The sequence below is a fragment of the Podarcis vaucheri genome, assembly GCF_965113315.1.
Source record: "Podarcis vaucheri genome assembly, chromosome: 14".
Taxonomy (NCBI): domain Eukaryota; kingdom Metazoa; phylum Chordata; class Lepidosauria; order Squamata; family Lacertidae; genus Podarcis; species Podarcis vaucheri.
Genome location: NC_138752.1, coordinates 3,210,542 through 3,228,613, shown reverse-complemented (window position 1 = coordinate 3,228,613; position 18,072 = coordinate 3,210,542). Strand labels below are relative to the sequence as shown.

Here is an 18,072-nt window from a genome sequence, read left to right as displayed (position 1 = left end):
CTCTGAACAAGCCTACAGAATTTCTGGTCTGCCAAGTCAAAACAGGCTCCACTAGCCACATCGAATGGTCCATACAGGACTCTAGACACATCCAGGTTCTCCTACTTCCTCTGGGGCTTCATCTTTGAGATCAGTGTTGGCTGGTGCCCACTGAGACTGGTATATAGAGTTGGACACCCAACTCTATCTGTTGATGGATGGCCATCCTGACTCGGCCCCAGACACACTGACCAGATGTTTGGAAGCTGTGGCTGGATGGTTACGTGGGAGCCGGTTGAAGCTAAATCCTTCGAAGACAGAGGTCCTGTGGCTGGGACAGGACGATATGGGATTGGGGGGGCAACTCCCATCTCTTGCGGGGGCGCAATTAGTGCCAGCACCGTCCGTTAAGAGTTTGGGTGTAATCTTCGACACCTCCCTTTCCATGGAGGCGCAGATTGCAGCTATAACAAAGGCGGCATATTTCCATCTCCGCCAAGCTCCAGTTGGCTCTTTGCCTCTCTCGCCCTGACGTAGCCACTGTGATCCACGCGACGGTCACCTCCAGACTGGATTATTGTAACTCGCTCTACGTGGGGCTGCCCTTGAGACTGACCCAAAAACTCCAGCGGGTGCAGAATGCTGCAGCGAGACTCCTTATGAGGTCTTCGCTGCGAGATCACATTCAACCGGTGCTATACCAGCTGCACTGGCTCCCGGTGGAGTACAGGATCAGGTTTAAGGTGCTGGCTTTAGCTTTTAAAGCCCTATACGGCCTAGGACCCTCGTACCTATGGGACCGCCTCTCCTGGTATGCCCCACAGAGGAACTTACAGTCTTCAAATAAAAACATCTTGAAGGTCCCAGGCCACAGATAAGTTAGGCTGGCCTCAACTAGAGCCAGGGCCTTCTCGGCTGTGGCTCCAATCTGGTGGAACACTCTGTCACAAGAGACCAGGGCCCTGCGGGACTTGACATCTTTCCGCAGGGCCTGCAAGACAGAGCTGTTCCACCAGGCCTTTGGCCAGGGCACAGCCTGACTCCCTCCCTCGGCAATCTTCGCGGAGCTCTGGCCCAATGGTTGCCAGTGGCTTGAATTAATTAATTTTATAATGAATGATTTTAGAATGTTGTTTATGCTGTACTTTTGTACTGTTTTATTGTTGTTGGCCGCCCTGAGCTCGGCTTCGGCTGGGGAGGGTATATAAATAAATTAAATTTATTTATTTATTTATTATTTATTTATTTATTTTAAATATTTTTATTGGGTTTTCACATTTTATATAGACAAAAACAAAACACAGAACACCAAAACAAACATAACAGACGACAAACATGTACAATTTCCTAACATCTTATTTTCTAACCCTAGTCCTTGACTTCCCCCCACCCCCACCCTTGCCTCCCTATTCCCAAATTTATGTCAGCAAGTTGGCATTTCCTTTTCCATCTTAATATTAATCCTTTTATAAAGAAAAACAAAAATAAATTTTCCCTAAGTTGGACCCCAATTCTCTTCCCTCGATTTCTCATTTTTTCTTGAATAATTTTCTTATTAACTAAACCCCCTGGTCTTGAGTGTTGTTTGAATTTAAATGCTTCCCTCCCTCCCATCCCCGGTTTGCGTCCTTTCCCAAGACATGTCCAAAATAACAGTTTTTAGCCTGGGTTCCGCACGTCCGAGGCTCTCAAATCTCTTTCAGTCCCTCTCCGCCGGTTTTGTTGGTAGTCCTTTTTGTCGGTCATCGAGTCTCGAAAGAGTTCCTTCACAATCAATCCAATCAGTCCATAGTCTCTTCCCATATTTAGAAACAACTGCTGAAGAATTTCCACAAGGCCTGAGTCTTGATGATAATCAAAATCAAAGTCTATGTGGAGGCCCCAATTGTACTTCTTTATTTCAAGTTCCTGAATTCCATAAACTCCCGGGGCCTCCACTTTCGTCTTCTGTATCTTTCGTAGGCTTAAAATGGATTTAATCCAATAGTCTCCTTGCTTGTGTTCTCCAGATGTCGGCTTCTGGTTAGTATTTTCCCACTTAACTTGTTCTCTTTCTTGTTTTGTCTTCTCCTCTTCTTTGTTTATTATTTCGAATTCAGCTGTGGGTTCTTTCTCACTCAAGTCCTCTATTTATTTATTATTTATATAAGGCAGGAAGACCAACAGTAGATGGAGCCAGAGCCAACAATAGGCAGAGTCCGCTAGGTCAGCCAGAGTGGTATACGAGTTAGCGTCCAGCATGCTTTTAATTAGAGGGGTTTTTTAGTGGAGGGGAACCTTAATTAGATTGGAAGCAGATTCTGCTTACATGGAGCACAAGAAAGTAGAGTCTGACTAAACATCAGGAAGGCCTTTCTGACAGCAAGAGCTGTTTGACAGGGGAACGAACCGCCTTGGAAGGTGGTGGACTCTCCTTCCTTGGATGTTTTAAAGCAAGCTTGGATGACCAAGCTTTAGTTGAGATTCCTTCATTGCAGGGGGTTGGACTAGATGACCCTTGGGGATCCCTTCCAGCACGAGTCTAGGATTCTATGGTGGCTGTAGGGCCTTCTCTGTGTTGGAACTCTTTGCCTAGCAAGGCTGCCAGCCTCACCCCGCTTGGCATCTTTCAAAGGCTGGCGAGAACATGCCCATTTAGATAATGAGTTGTTTTTGTTGAATCTGACTCTGTAGGATCCTCATAGGATCAGGAGGTGAGACATAAAACGTTTTAATAAATAAACAGGGGGGAAGTATTTGGCCCCAATCCAGTGTTTGCTTCTTCATCCTTCCAGTCCTGTTGCAATCAATAAGACTGATGGGCAACTGAAGTCTTAAGATTTTATAGCATATCAGTTCAGACCCAGCAAGTACAAAAATGCTGACCAGGCCAATTAAAAAGGATCTTGGCATTCTATGGTACTTTCACGTTGCACAGGGTGAAATGTATTCTGCCAGAGAGCGCAGTGGAAGGTAAGGGCCCTGGAGTTCAATTCCATCAGAAAGAAAACAAGCTGTTTCTCACGTCACAAGAATCATAAAGGTGGTTAACAACAGGGCAGGGATCTATTCATTTTGGGTTTCTCATTTTTCAAATCTGGAATTCAGTTCTCTACATTTCCACATCAATTTGTGATTTTTTTAAAAACCCTCAAATAAATTAATCAAAATTTTACTGTAAAATGCTCCTCACATACACATTTTTGCATTCTTAAAATACTAAAATGTATGCTTTTGTGCACACTTACATTATTGTGGACTGTATTGCAAAATTCAGATAAATTTAGAAGAATAATTGTTTTAGAAACTATGACTCAGATAGACTAGCCTTTGAACATGAACTGAATCTAATTTCTCCCCTATACCTACAACAGGGCATCAGCCCTGGGATGGGGCTGAAAAGAAAGGCACCCCTGCATCGAGGGCGTGGGGCTCACGCAACTAGATGCATCTCCATAGAAAACAACTCCCTGTGGATAATAACCAGGTGTATGAAAGGCGACTGAGTTAGAACCCTTTCCCTTGACCGGCTGGTTGCCCCGGTGTCAAATTTTAGGACTGCACCCAATATTCTCTGTCCAGTAGGGACAAGGGCACATGCACTAGGGAGCAGATGAGTTTCAGTGTTGCACAACAGAGGGCTTCCTCAACAAGCTGAAGCAAGATAAACTATTCAGCAGAGGCTACGGCCTGCCTTGGATTAAGGGAAGACTACTAAATGGTATATGAATTCCTCAGCAAACTGGCCTCCACAGTGAAGACATTAACAACTGCCTGGATCCATCAGTATTTGAGCACAGGGCACAAACTATCACAAACTCTTAGCTGAATGTGAAGTGGGAGTTGGAAGTACAGAGAAGGTACACAGTTTAAAGGAGGTGAAAAGCAGAAAAGCACTTTGCTTGGGTTTTTTCCCCTTTGCTGGAAAGTGGTTTTCAAAATATCCTTCGTCCTATTTAGTTCATTAATGAATAGCATTCATTTCAATTAACATTGCAATCTCAGTATATAAACACCTTTGGCAGAGATATTCCTCACAGAACCATTCCATTAATGTCTGTGAATTTATACCAAATTAATTGTGTGAAAGACAAGAGCCACTTCCTTTATCTTTTCACTGGCTGTTTAATGAACATGCCTAACAAGAAGTGTTTAGTCCTTAATTGGCATCTTGCTTAACAAAGCTGGTTTTTAGGAAGATGTTGGCAGGCAGCTAATGATGCTACCCCAAAAAGAGAGGATTTAACTGGATTTTTTTCGAAAAGAAACTGACAAAGTCCAAAGGTGGGGTTCGGACTTGATTTAAAAGTTGCTAATATTCAGATGGCGTGATTCAGAAGTACATATGAAGAGCCCAGGTGAATCAGACCAAAGGTCCATCTTGTCCACAATCATAATTTTCACAGTGGCCAACCAGATGCTTCTGGAAAGCACAGAAGAATGGGACAACTCTCTCCCGTGGTTGCTGGGATTTCATGTCCCCTGCCTCTGAACATCAGACACGCTTCAAATCTCTGAAGGGCTGTCACACAAAACAGAACAAAGACTTGTTCTCGGCTGCTGCCCCAGAGGGATGAATACATATAATGGGCTTAAATTACAAGAAGGTAAAATTTGATTGAAAAGTAGAAGTAAGGTATTGTTGGTAGGAGCAATTTGACAATGCAACCAATTGCCTAGTGCCAGGATAGAGTACATGCGGCCTTCCAGATGTTTCTGGATCCCATCAGCCCCAGACAGCATGGCCAATGCTCAGAGCTGCATTCCAATGAGATCTGGTTCTGCATCCCTGACCTAGAGCAATGGTGGGCTCTCCCTCACTGGAGGTCTTCAAGTGAAGACTGGGGAGCCATCTGTTGAGGATATTCTAACTCTGCACAGCCTGTACCATGTATGATCCAGGTGCCTTCTCACTCAAGGGTGAGAAGCCAGTGACCCCTCCAGATGTTGCTGAACTCCCAAAGTCCCAGCCAATATGGCCTGTGGTCAGGGATGATGGGAGTTGTAGTCCAGCAACATCTAGATGATCACAGGTTCTCCGCTCCTGCTCCACCTCTAGGACTCCATAAGGGATCCATTTAGCTAATGCAACAAATAATCACTGACTGACCCATCTGGATTATCCTCCATGAATCTGACTCATCGCCTTTCAAATGACAATATCATTTAATGGGACTATGAATACCACAAATTAGTTACGCACCATACAAAGATTGACATCCTTTATTTTATCTAGACAAAAGAATTTTTACTTACCACAAGAGAGAGAGGCCTTTTCCATGAGACAACTCCAATCAGTCCAGAGAGCAGCACCTGAAATTATGCCAGAAGGGTTAACTGAAAGGCAAAGGGCATGTCTGCCATTGAAATTAGCAATTGTAGTTGGTCCCATCTAGACCACCAGAGAAAATGCAGTAAGAGTAAAGGGGGGGGGCAGCCAACATGGTGCCCGACAGATGTTGTTGGACTACAACTGCCATCATCCCTGATCACTGGCTGGTTTGGGGACTGATGGGAGTTGGTCCAACAACAGCTGAATGGCACCACTTTGGCTCCCCCTGTGTTCCAATAAATGTGGTCTTTAAAATAAAAAAGTAGTGTATCTAAATTGATCACTTTTATTTTGAAGGAAAAGCAACCACAGGACTCCAATCCAGAACATGCTCCTGAACCAGATCAGGGCTCCTTGCCAGTTTCTCTCAGCTGTTGGTCCTTTACCCCCAAGGTGCTGTTTCCTGCAAACAGCACCTTTGAGGGAGAGAACAGCCAGGGTCGACTTTAGCAGGAAAATAATAATGATAAGAATAATAAGAAATTTATATGCCACGCACCTAACTGGGTTGCCCCAGCCACTCTGGACAGCGCTCCTCAAAAGTAGTAAAATTAAAATACGACGTCACACACTAACAACTTTTTTGATTATGTAACCATGGGACAGAATTCCATAAATATATTTGGCTGGGGTCCCCCCCCTCTCTTTGTTGTTTTTGTTTTATTTATGCATACAAATCCTTATATAGACATTGGCATAAAAATACTGGACTTTTTATATCATTGGTCCATCTAGCTTAGTTTTGTTGATTCTGACTGGAAGGGGCTTTCAATGATTTCAGGCAAGGATATTTCACAGCAATACTTTGAAAGAGTAGGGCCTGAACTTGGGACTTTCTGCATGGAGAGCTTGCACTTTACCACTCAGAGGAGGCCAGTCACTAGAGCAAGGTGGGGCAGAGTTGTACCATTATTTATTTGCAATCCCAAACCCAGATCTTTATCCCATCAGTCCTGTGTCCCCCAGAGCCATATTAATACATTTCCTCTTGTAGGACACTCCATCCATTTCTGTTGGCATGAGCAGAACTGGAAAAAAATCACATGACTCATACAACATTTCCAGCATTTCTCTTTAGCATCAATCATCACTTAGGTGCCCATTGCTTAGGTTTTTAGGGGAGAGATGGGCAGAAAGCCACAAACAGTAGACTCTGTCTCCAGGGACCCCCAGCTCTCTCTCGCATTAGCTGCCTTGCCCATTACCCCGCCAGTTCCAATGGTTGCCAGCTGCCACTTGAGCTATGACATCCAAACACATGTTTGCATTCTCTCTTACAAACCCACATGAATGTGGTGGCTTCCACATGAATTGTGTGGGTAGGTGGGTGCATGGGCACACGTGAAACCTCACTGAAGGTTCAGAATCAGAACAGCTAAACTAAGATATAAAGAGCAAAACAAATTACTTCCAGACTCCACCTTAAGCATCTGGGTGTATTAAATAGGACAGGCTATTATTAATGGCAACCTGCTAAAAGGTAAATACATGCCTGGCAGCCCTTGTTGTAGAGAAACATGTAGAGATTAAAAAATGCTGCAATAATACATTTATATCAAACTGTTTTACAAAGCAAAGGTGTGTTAGAGAATTCATTGCCCTGCAAGAGATTAGCTTTCATGCTCTGGAGCCGCACAAATTCCAGAATTTCAACAATCATTGTGCTGGAAGTTTAAGGCAGTCACCCAAGAAAAAGCGTGTCAGAAAACTTACTTCCCCATTTGTTTCCTAACACCTCAACATTCATAAATTTCCAGCAGCTTTTCAGGGAATGGATGAGGGCTGGCAAACAGAGCAGAGATTTGGACTCAGGGGCTAGAGGAGTTGAAGCACAGCACAGAGTGTTGACAATCGCCCTCCCAGCGCAGACTCGTCTGTGGAGGGTGTTCTGCAGTGTCTGCCTGCAACTTTCGCACAAGCTATCCCTTATTACCGAAATGTTACTGCATTAATGCAGATTTCTGGATGACAGCCAAGTCAGAGAAGAGCAGAGAATTTCTCTCTGCAGTTAATTAAATTTGCTCACATAGCTAGGAGAGCCTGTTATTACTGTTACGATAACGGTCCCAGGGTTGATAATCCTGTAGCATTGCAGCATTGCTTTCAGGAAGGTGAAATGACAGGGTGAGGCAGTTCAAGAGAAGGCAGGGCAGCTACATACTCTCAATTAAATAAGCGCTCTAGCTGAAAGTGTAAGGTCATATTTAAAAAAGAAAGGAGAGCAAGATAGCAGGCAAAGAATGCTAGAGTGTGTGAAAGTGTGTGTTCTCCCTCTTCCCCGAATGTCACGCTTCCTATTCCTACAACTGAAGAGATGCCAGGCAAATAACAGTCTTCTCAACCCCAGGCACAACACTGGCCGACCTTGCAAGACCATTCTGCAAAACAGCACTTTATCACATTTTCATGGCTATCTGATGTTTTAACCACCCTCTTGTACGTATATGCAGAGCTGCCGTTTATGCAGAAGCCTTTGGGAGAACCCTTTCGGATAACAAATGCTTTTGCATTCTGAAGGTTTTGCCTCCTTCTCCAGAGCTGGCCTGCCATTTAGCCAAGTGATAAAATACTTTCAACTGACAGCAGTCAAATATTTTATGAAGCCATAACACTTAAAGAATTGGCCCACTGCCCAGTCAGCACAGCTGCTTTCAAAAACGGATGTAAGTTTTTGTTTTTAATAGTTTCTGTTACTTTGCTTTATTTCTGTTTTTATTTAATTTTATCAACCAATTGATTGAAATATATAATCACAAACCCTTTTGTTTCAAGACAAATGTCAGAGAATAATATACCCTGACACCTACCTCCACATTGTCAAAATTTATACTAAATTCGTAATAGAATCATAGAATCAAGCAGACACACTGAAATCAGTTGATGTAAACTGACCAAATTTTAAAACAAGTATGCATCAGTGATTTTATTTATATATTTAGCACTTTCTGGAAAAATGACACAAAAACTTTATATGGCCAGAGGGGAAAAAAGGCTCAGATTTCCATGGCAGACTAGTGACAATTTAAATTTTAAGCTCTCTCTTTAAAGGCAGTTAGTTCCCTAAAGCCTGTCAGAAGAGAACAGTCTTCACCTGCCGGCAGAAGGACAGCAAGGAGGGAGCCAGCCAGGCTCCTCCAGGAAAGGAGTTCCAGAGTCTGGGAGCAACCACTGAGAAGGCTCTCTCCTGAGTCCCCACCAAACATGCCTGTGAGGGTGACAGGACTAGGAGAAAGGCCTCCCCTGAAGATCTCACAGCCCAGGCAGGTTCATATGGGAGAATATGGTCCTGCACGTGTCCTAGACCTAAACTATATAAGGTTTTAAAAAGGGATATCAAAATAAATATTTATAAAATGCTATTCACAAAAATATACCAGCACAGTTTACAACAATCATGCAGTAAAAAGAATACAAAAGTTAAAAATCACAGCTCAACTAACTGATAGACTTGCTAAAGTACAAATAAACAATAAGTCTACTCTGTTTTTGACTTAGTTGAAAACAGCTCTCTCTATATTATTCATACTCAGAGTAGACTCATTGAAATTAACAGCCATGGCTAACTTGGGTCTATTGATTTCAGCCAATCTATTCTGAGTAGCTTAGCTGGTCACAACCCTCCCTCTCCCTCTCCCCCCCCCTCCCTCTCTAGTTTAAATTTCATAGCACTTTGCTTGGCTGCTTTTGTAATTGGCAAAACTATCAAACCTGTTGATAATCAAAGCCTATTTCCCTTGTCCTAATAATATCAATGCTTTAAGCATGCTTGACCATCATTTCCCCAATATTTGACCATTCAATTAACCAAATCATTTTTTGATAGAATGCCCAACCCTGTCCTTCAAAGATTTCCCCTCAGAATTAAAGTGAACTGTTAATTATAAATTGAGAAAAATTGGTTTGATCTGCATCATAAAGTGAACCCAACTGATTCAGCAGACTTAAATGCAGATTGGAATGCAGCTATTAATCGGATCTTGCAGTTCTCTGAATTTTGCAATATAATTTCAGTTCAAAATAATGCACACACAAAATGTGTATAATCATCACAATTAGAACAAATAAAGGCTTGACATATCTCACTTTGCATCTCATGAGTCTATCTCATATATTAGTTTCACCTTTTAAGTTGATTACTGAAATAAATGAACTTTTCCACGATATTCTAATTTTTCGAGTTTCACCTGTATATAAAATATAAGTATAATGTGTATTGTAGGTGGAAATTAAGTGAAAAGCCCTGAAAAACAAAACATGCATATTTTAGAGCCAGAATGCATTCAGGAAGTACATTTTTGGGGATAGTATGCATGATTTAAGTGTAATTTTTATATTTAAAAACAATCTACAAAAAACAACAAAACAGACTTGTGGCTGAGCACACACAAAAGTGACCTAGACTAGAAAGAGGCTGATCCGTTCATTTCTACTTCCAATTCAAATGAAATGTTTCCTACATCCTGGTGTACTGCCAGAAGGCACCCTTGTCCACAGCAACTGCACTGGCATCTAACCTTTGAAATATCTCCCAGGAGTCAGCAGTCCAAGACAAAGGATGGAAATTTTTGAATTAATGGGCTTTAGCATCACTGCTGACAACAATTATGGCAGAGCAGCAGTGAAACCAAAATCTCTCAGGACTGAGCTCAGAGCTCCCATTAGCAGGCTCTCAAACAGCTCCTGGAAAATCAAGACTTGCATTCCGCTTTCAGTGCCATAACCAGGTCATACTCCGGAGGCCTCTGTTAACCCTAAGGCTTCACATTCACATCACTTACTGCACAGTTCCCAACAGGTTTTGAAAAAGTTTTTTTTAAAAAAAAGACCTTCAGGGATGGTGCCACTGGAAAAGCATTCTGAACTTGCAGCAAACAAGAAGCGGGTCCCACTGATTTTATTGGAACATACTTCTTGGTACATATCGTTCCAACTGCAGCCAAAATTGTGAAGGTTCAGGTAATAAAGTTATGCATGGCAGGGAGAAAGTGAATACAGTGGTGCCTCGCAAGACGAAATTAATCCGTTCCGCGAGTCTCTTCGTCTAGCAGTTTTTTCGTCTTGCGAAGCAACCCTATTAGTGGCTTAGCGGATTAGCGCTATTAGCGGCTTAGCGGCTTTCGTCTAGCGGGTTTTTCGTCTTGCGAGGCATTCGTCTTGCGGGGCACCACTGCAGAGAAAACTTTTTCTCCCTCTCTCAGAACACTGGATGGTCACTAGCTTGGATGGCTTTAAAGAGGATTGGACAAATTCATGGAGGGTTATGGAGGAAGAGAGGGCTATGGATGGCGAAGAGCCAGGATGGCTCTGCTCTGCCTTCTGAATCCTAGTGCTGGAAGCCACAGGAGGGGAGAAGGTTCCTGTGCTCTAATCCTGCCGGAGGGCTTCTCACAGGCATCTAAGTGGTCCCTGTGATAACAGGATGCCAGGCTAGGTGGGCCACGGGCTGATCTAGCAAGCTCTTCTGCTCTTAAGTCAGACTTTCCTAGCCTGGTGCCCTCCAGGTGCTGCTGGACTACAACTCCCAGCGTCCCTGATTATTGGTCATATGCTGGGAGTTGGAGTCCAGCAACATCCGGAGGTACCAGGTTGTGTCCTTGAACTGCTGCAATACCTCTTAACTCGCCTGGATGGAGGGTAGAAACCTCTCACTGGCATGGCTGGAAGTTGGCCCACTCTGCAAAATGAAGTGTTATATCAGTTGCTCTGGCCACCACTTCATTTACATGCTGCCTCTCTTAAAATACCAGGATGGTGCACAGCAATAGAAAACAATTTTTTTAAAAAACTTTCAAACAATGGCCCCACCCACTTCTTGCCCCAGTCCTTTCACTCCTCTCTGCTCAAAATGCATCTATCACTTGGCCAAGTTCTGTGCAAGCAAAACCCACCAGGAACTGACCCCAGACCTTTTACAATTTTCCTCTTTGGTATTCGTGACATGTCTATAACTTTTAAAAAGTTGCTGCTTGTTTTGTTTTGTTTTAAGCTACTTGGATTCATTATGCACCTTTGGATAACATGCTTCATGTGCTTCCTTTGTCTTTTCTTTGTCTTTATTTTGCTCTCTTAATGATGGTCGTCAACATTTATGATAAAATATTTGATTGTGGTTTGTTGGTGGCTGTTTAGATGCAAGCTTCCCCTCCCTGCACATTTGAGCATTTTGCTAGAAATCTTATAAACCTCTGCTATGATTCCCCTTTATTTCCCTAAACTATGCTTTAGCCGTCTTTCCTTTTTTTCTAAAAAGAAAAAGCTAAAACCTGCTTCCCTCTGCAGCTGTTCTACATACACACTGCAATGCCAGTAAAACTATCCAGTTTTTTGCCAAAATAATTGAGAACACACCATTTTCCTTCTGAAATCCATGTTTGCCTTCTCTGCTGTAAAAGTTATGAGGTGCTATTGTCTCTTCTTTCCTCTTTGTTTTCTACATTTTCTCTTGCAGCCAAGAAACCATGACATTTCCCCCGCAAAAAAGTATTTGTTTTTACAGAACATTAATTCTATTATGCACACACCAAGCTTAATGAAAATGCTATCAGAGTATAATTATGCAAACTCATTTGCAGAACTACGTGAACTCAAAAGCTTATTGGATCACAATGTAAATTAGCAAAAGTATATATACTGGGGGGGGGGGACATGTTTACATGTACGTATGCAAACAGACAGTCCCCTCCTGACTCCCATACAGATGTGGAACTTTAATACATACAGCCCTGGTGGATTTTCAAGACAACCTATTGTGCTGTTTTATCCAATTTACATAATTGCCCCCCACACAACTACAGTGTGGCAGCAGCCCCACAGGTTATGTTTGGTTCAGATGGGCAGCCTATGATCCAGGAAATGAAATGGTAAATGGTTGCTGAAGTAGAACAGTGTGGGAAAACTGAGATACAGGAGGGGAAATGGCAGCCACTGAGTTGAGGCTGATGACAGTCAGGATCTGGCAACAAAGAATTATGCCAATAAGTAAACATGAAGGGATGGAGCCAGGAATTGAACTGAAATGTACTATTTCAACCTTTGCCAACCAGGTAGCCTTCAGTAGTTTTGGGGAACTGCAGCACTGGTTGGGGCTGATGGGAGCTGTACTCCAAAACATCTGGAAGCCACCAGGTTGGCGAAGACTGCTCCAGAGCCAATGCTGCAAAGGCAAAACCCAAAATGCTGCAAACCCAAAAGACCACAGCCTCAACCTAAACAGAAGCACTTGGCCACCCTTCCTGGTAAGGAAGACCCAGTGACCAGCCTGGGAGGATGTGGGGAGACCAGAGGCTCAGAGTATTTCTCTGCTCAAAGAGATGCTCCAAACCTCAGCCTGGGTGGCCTACCATGCTCTCTTCCCTTGTCCTGGGGGGGGGGGGCTGCTGCAGCTGTGCTTAAAGCCCTGGCAGGGAGCCATTAAAAGCCCTGTTTGTTATCAAGACCTATGTTGAGTCTCAATAACGCAGTCAAATTTCAACAGACAATACATAGCTCCTTGTGCCCTGGGCTGGTTAGGTTTCTGTTTGTAATAAGCTCATCTAAGCAAAGTCCCATGTGAAGCTAGGTATTTTCCCTCAGACAAAAAAGCCAAGTAACCAAAGGAGCTCAGGACAGGGGGAGAATTTCATTTGGGCCACATTTCAAAGCCAACTGACTTCAAAGTTCTAGTCAACAGCATAGCTGTCAACCTTCCCTTACTTGGCAGGAAACTCCCTTATTCCAGCACCGTTTCCCGCTGCAATCCCGGATTGTTGATATCCTGTAAATTTCCCGGATTTCAAAGGAAGCAGCTCCTCTCCCTCCCGGCTCCCTGCCAGCCAGGGAGGCTCCTCAACTGCGTTGCTCGGCTGCATTGCTCACCAACAAGGAGTCTGAGAATGACTGGGGGGCGGAGCTTGCATGCCTTGTGCCGATCAAATTGGCCGCGTTGCCTTTGCTTCAGCACTTCCCAGCAGAGAGGTGACGGTGTGGTTTTCCTTGCTGCTGCAACCCTTTGCCGGGTTGCTGCGCTGTGGGAACCACTGCTTGAGGCTTCGTTTGGCTGCTGTCTGGGCTTTCTGCCTTTGGGCCTTTGGCTCAGAGAGGCTCGGAATGTACCTGTGCTCAGAATCGGATGGATACATCGACAGCCCACTCACCCTTGCTGGGGATAAGGTCTGTCGGGAGCGGGGGCACATGGGGGAAAGAGAAGGAGTGGCTGGTTGAGTACAATGACGGGCGGCAATCTGGGGGGGGGCAATGATTGATTATTGCTGTTTCCTATTTTGCACAAACCAAGGTTTGTTTACTTGCCCTTCTCTGAATATTTTATTTAAGAATAAACCAATATAATTTAAATGCAAACTTTTCAACATTTTAATTAAATGTGGGGGTGGGACTCTCCTTTGAATTTATTAGTCATAGCTTGCCTTTTTCCTTTCTTTCACAGGTGGAAAGCAGCAGAAATTTCAGTAGAGCTTCTCCAAAACCTGGCAATCCATTCACTCACGGAAAGATATATACCTGCCCTGAAGGAAATGGCACCTCTGGATTGGCCCAAGTGGAACAGTCACAAGCGGAGGCCCACAAGTTAGCCACCCCGGGAGTAAGGGGTTGAAAGAGTAAACCTCAGAGTTCCATTCAGTTCTAAATGGAATGATTCAGAAAATTTCTTGCCTCCTGGAAGTCCCAGGTCCAGTCCCTGGTAGCATCGCTGGGTAGGGTTAACAGGGACTGTGTCTGAACCCCTGGGGAGCCACAGCCAGTCAGTGCATGCTGAGCAAGATCGACCAATGCTTTGACTCAGCATAAGGCCACTTCCCACGTTCCTATGCCTGAGTCCTTCCAGACAAAGCACCGTGTGGGGCTCAGTGGACAGACTGACTGCTTAGGCCTAAGGCAGCTTATGCCTCACCCAGTCTCCCTCCCTTTCCAACAGCAGGTCAGGCGAATGCCTCCGGGAAGCCCAAAAGAATGGCATGGATGTGTCGGATGCCTCTTGCTTACGTTCAGAATCTGGCATTTACAGTGAGACCCACAACAAAATGTTGCCATGTGGACTGTTCCTGTTCAGCATTCCAGCCAGCAAGACATGGCCTTTTCCAGAATATTCCATTCCCCCCTCCACACACATGGTTCCTCCTCACAACATTCTGCACTTGCTACATGCGCTTCATTGTTTGGAGCCCCCCCCTTGGATTTTTGCACTTCTGCTCACCAAGCCAAAATGGTGCATGTGCACATGCACTACAGAAGCAATGGCACCCATAGAACTGAAATCACAATTTATTCTGCTTCTGACTATGTACTCTCATTGCCGATCTAGCATAAAACAGACAGTACAGTGGTACCTCAGGTTAAGAACTTAATTCATTCCGGAGGTCTGTTCTTAACCTGAAACTGTTCTTAACCTGAAGCACCACTTTAGCTAATGGGGCCTCCTGCTGCCGCTGCACCGCCGCTGCACGATTTCTGTTCTCATCCTGAAGCAAAGTTCTTAACCCGAGTTACTATTTCTGCGTTAGCGGAGTCTGTAACCTGAAGCGTATGTAACCTGAAGCGTATGTAACCTGAAGTGTATGTAACCTGAGGTACCACTGTACTGCCTCTTCTCCACCATGTGGACTAGCACCTCACACAATTTTGCTGAAAGGCTCAGAAGGTGCATGTCATTTCAAAAATTAGAACCACCCAGATGTGCCCTGAAAATAATGAGAAACTGGGGGAGTCTACACAGAAAAATATGGGACAAGGGTGGCGCTGTGGGTTAAACTACAGAGCCTAGGGCTTGCCGATCAGAAGGTCGGCGGTTCGAATCCCCACTACGGGGTGAGCTCTCGTTGCTCGGTCCCTGCTCCTGCCAACCTAGCAGTTCGAAAACATGTCAAAGTGCAAGTAGATAAATAGGTACCGCTCTGGCGGGAAGGCAAACGGCGTTTCCGTGCGCTGCCCTGGTTCGCCAGAAGCGGCTTTGTCATGCTGGCCACATGACCCAGAAGCTGTACGCCGGCTTCCTCGGCCAATAAAGCGAGATGAGCGCCGCAACCCCAGAGTCAGTCATGACTGGACCTAATGGTCAGGGGTCCCTTTACCTTTACACAGAAAAATAACCTGTCAATGTTATACCCATTTCACAGATGGTAAGCAGACAGTGAGCAATCGGAGCTCCTGCCTCCCAAATCTCATTCAAAACTCTCCAGCAGTCATGTGTTTTTCATCAGACACCCCAAGGTCTCAAACTGCAAGAATGGTTTCTGCCTTTATACTCCAAAACTGAAAAAATATACCCTTGAAGTGGGAAGAAACATCTCATCACAATCCGTGTTCTAACAGCTTCCCTGCTACAATCAGTGGCATGTGATTAGAAGTCGTTATTCTTGCCAGACACTCAAAGTCTCGTCGTGCAACCACAACTTTCAGAGTTACTGCTTCTTCAATTATTGTTCTCTGAATTCTTTTTTTAAAAGAACATTTGGATTCAGACACATCTTTCTAACAAGCTGAAATAATATATGCCTCTAAGGCCATTGCTGGGCAAAGCAATTCATACATCATCACATGCCTAATATCATATGTGCTGCTTGAATAAGTGCTTCTTTTTATCTGTCCTGAATCTTCCATCATTTGGCTTTGTTGGATGTCCACAGATTCTCTTAACACTAAAACCTGTGCACAATGAAGCTGAATGCTGAAAGATTCAGGACAGATAAAAGGAAGGATTTCATCAGCATAAACTACGGAACTCGCCCCTGCAGGAGGCAATGGTGGCCTCCAACTTGGATGGCTTTAAAAGAGGGTTGGACAAATTCATGGCTATTAAAAGCTACCAGCCATAATGGCTATGCTCTGTGCCAGAGGAAGCAAATGCTTCTGTTGCTGGAAACTGCAGGAGGGGAGACTGCTTTGTGCTCAGTTCCTGCTCAGTTCCCCCTGGGGCATCTGGCTGGCCACTTTGAGAACAAGATGCTGGACTAGACGGGCCCCTGGCCTGATCCAAGAGGCTCTTCTGAAATTCTTATTCCTTTTCAAACCTAAGATCTGTAGTGGGGCAAGCGTGGATAACAAGCGGACTTCAGTCTTCCTCACCTCTGCAGCGCTTTTCCCCTAGTTTTCCTCCTACTCTCAAATTCCTTCCTCTCTGTCAGGGTTCAGCCCTGTCCAGGTATGGGAGCTGGGTTCTCCCGAGGGAAGTAACAGAGGCAAAGTGCTGTATATGAGACTCCTCAGGAGAAAGAGAACTGAATGCAAGATCAGGGCCAGCCGAGAGCTAGGAAGGGGTGGAGCCTCCACTTCCTATGAAGGAGGGAGCGGGAACCTCTGGCCTGTAGGCCAAATCAGATCCATAAGGCTTTTTTCTCCAAACCACACCCTCTCCACACGTGACACCATATGTGGCATCATGTGTGTGCTGGCATATGGCATGTGCCAAATATGTGAAGCTCCCTAAGCATGTAGGTTCGTGGCAGTGCAGCTTGTGCTGGAAGAAATTCAGCCAGACTCCAACTCTTCAGTCAGTTGAGTCCTTTACTGACAGGTCCAAAGAATTAAGGCAATTTCATTATATACACCTTGTACAGGCTTCCCCTAGATCCCTAGCAGAAGATGCAGGCTTCAAATGCAAAGCAAGCACAACTCACAGCATACATACAGCACAGAGTTCAGTATCAATCTGGCAGAGCTTCCTCTCAGCAAAGCAAGAAGGAAATGTACAGCCCCCTCTTAATATACCCAAGAATGACCACACCCTTGGCCGGCTGACAGGTCACAGTGACCTCCTAATTACAAGATCTGCAGGTGCAAAATAAGGGAAGCACCCACCCACCCGATTTTTCTCAACAGCAATTAAAGGAACCTCAACCGTGTGGGGCTGGATGACCACCAGGCTTCCTGTGGAGAACCTGACTGCACTCCATCCCTGCAGAAAGCCAGCCTGAAGTCACCACCCATTGGCTGATTGGGTGCTTTGAAGTCCCATGGAGCATCACTTGTCATCACTGTGATGGCAGGTGATTGACAGGTGGGTGGTCCTACCAACCAGTAAAATTTGGGGTATCGGTAGGGGCTGTGCTTTTTTCCATCCAGAACTCACAGGAACTCGGTCCCGTCACCTCTCAGGTGGGCACTGCTGCCATGATAAGAGCAAGAGAGGGGCTAATGGTGAGTTCCGGCACCTCTTTTTCTACAATAATAGCACTGGCCTACCAGGCAATTCCCTGTTCCTGCTATATAAGCTGTCAGTCTTGGCTGTTTCACTGCTGAAGGAAGAGCAAAAAGTCTTCCTGATCTGGGGAAACAGACACTTTGAGCTCCTCATCTTTATTTCACTATAACACCTTTCAACTTCCTTTTCATGGGCTGCCTGCATCCTGCCATCATAGGCTTTGACCCTTGTCCCTTTTCGTGCCTCCTCTGCCCTCCTCCCTAGATCCATGTGACTGCCCTGCTCTTCTGCAGGATCTGAGCAGTAGCTGAAGACCCTCCCTGCCTGCCTGACCTCTTGTGACATCACAGAAGCCCAGCCAATCAGAGACTTCACTATCACCCCCATGAACTCCCCAGTGCACTGTAATTGGGACCAATTCTCTTCTGTCTTGGGTCCCCCAATATGTCGTTGGACTACAACTCTCATCAGTCCTGACTGTTAGCTGAGCTAGCTCTGGATAACAGGAGCTGTAGCCCAACAACACCTGCAGATTCCATGCTGAAAAGCTCTGATCTACAGTAGATGAGCAGTGATATTGCTCCACTCACTCTCATGAAGCCGGACATTTCATCTTTGCTTGCACTGCAAATGTAGCTCACTCATAACA

At 44.8% G+C, this 18,072-nt stretch overlaps 1 protein-coding gene across 2 annotated transcripts in view; it reads right to left on the bottom strand.

Moving 5' to 3' along the window:
- Positions 1-18,072, bottom strand: part of ENTREP2 (endosomal transmembrane epsin interactor 2) — a 190,090-nt gene that overhangs the window by 97,804 nt on the left and 74,214 nt on the right. For both annotated transcript variants that reach the window (XM_082198057.1, XM_082198056.1), the window contains exon 2: positions 5,215-5,271. In XM_082198057.1, the coding sequence (XP_082054183.1) occupies positions 5,215-5,271 (57 nt within the window). The remainder of the gene's footprint in view (positions 1-5,214; positions 5,272-18,072) is intronic.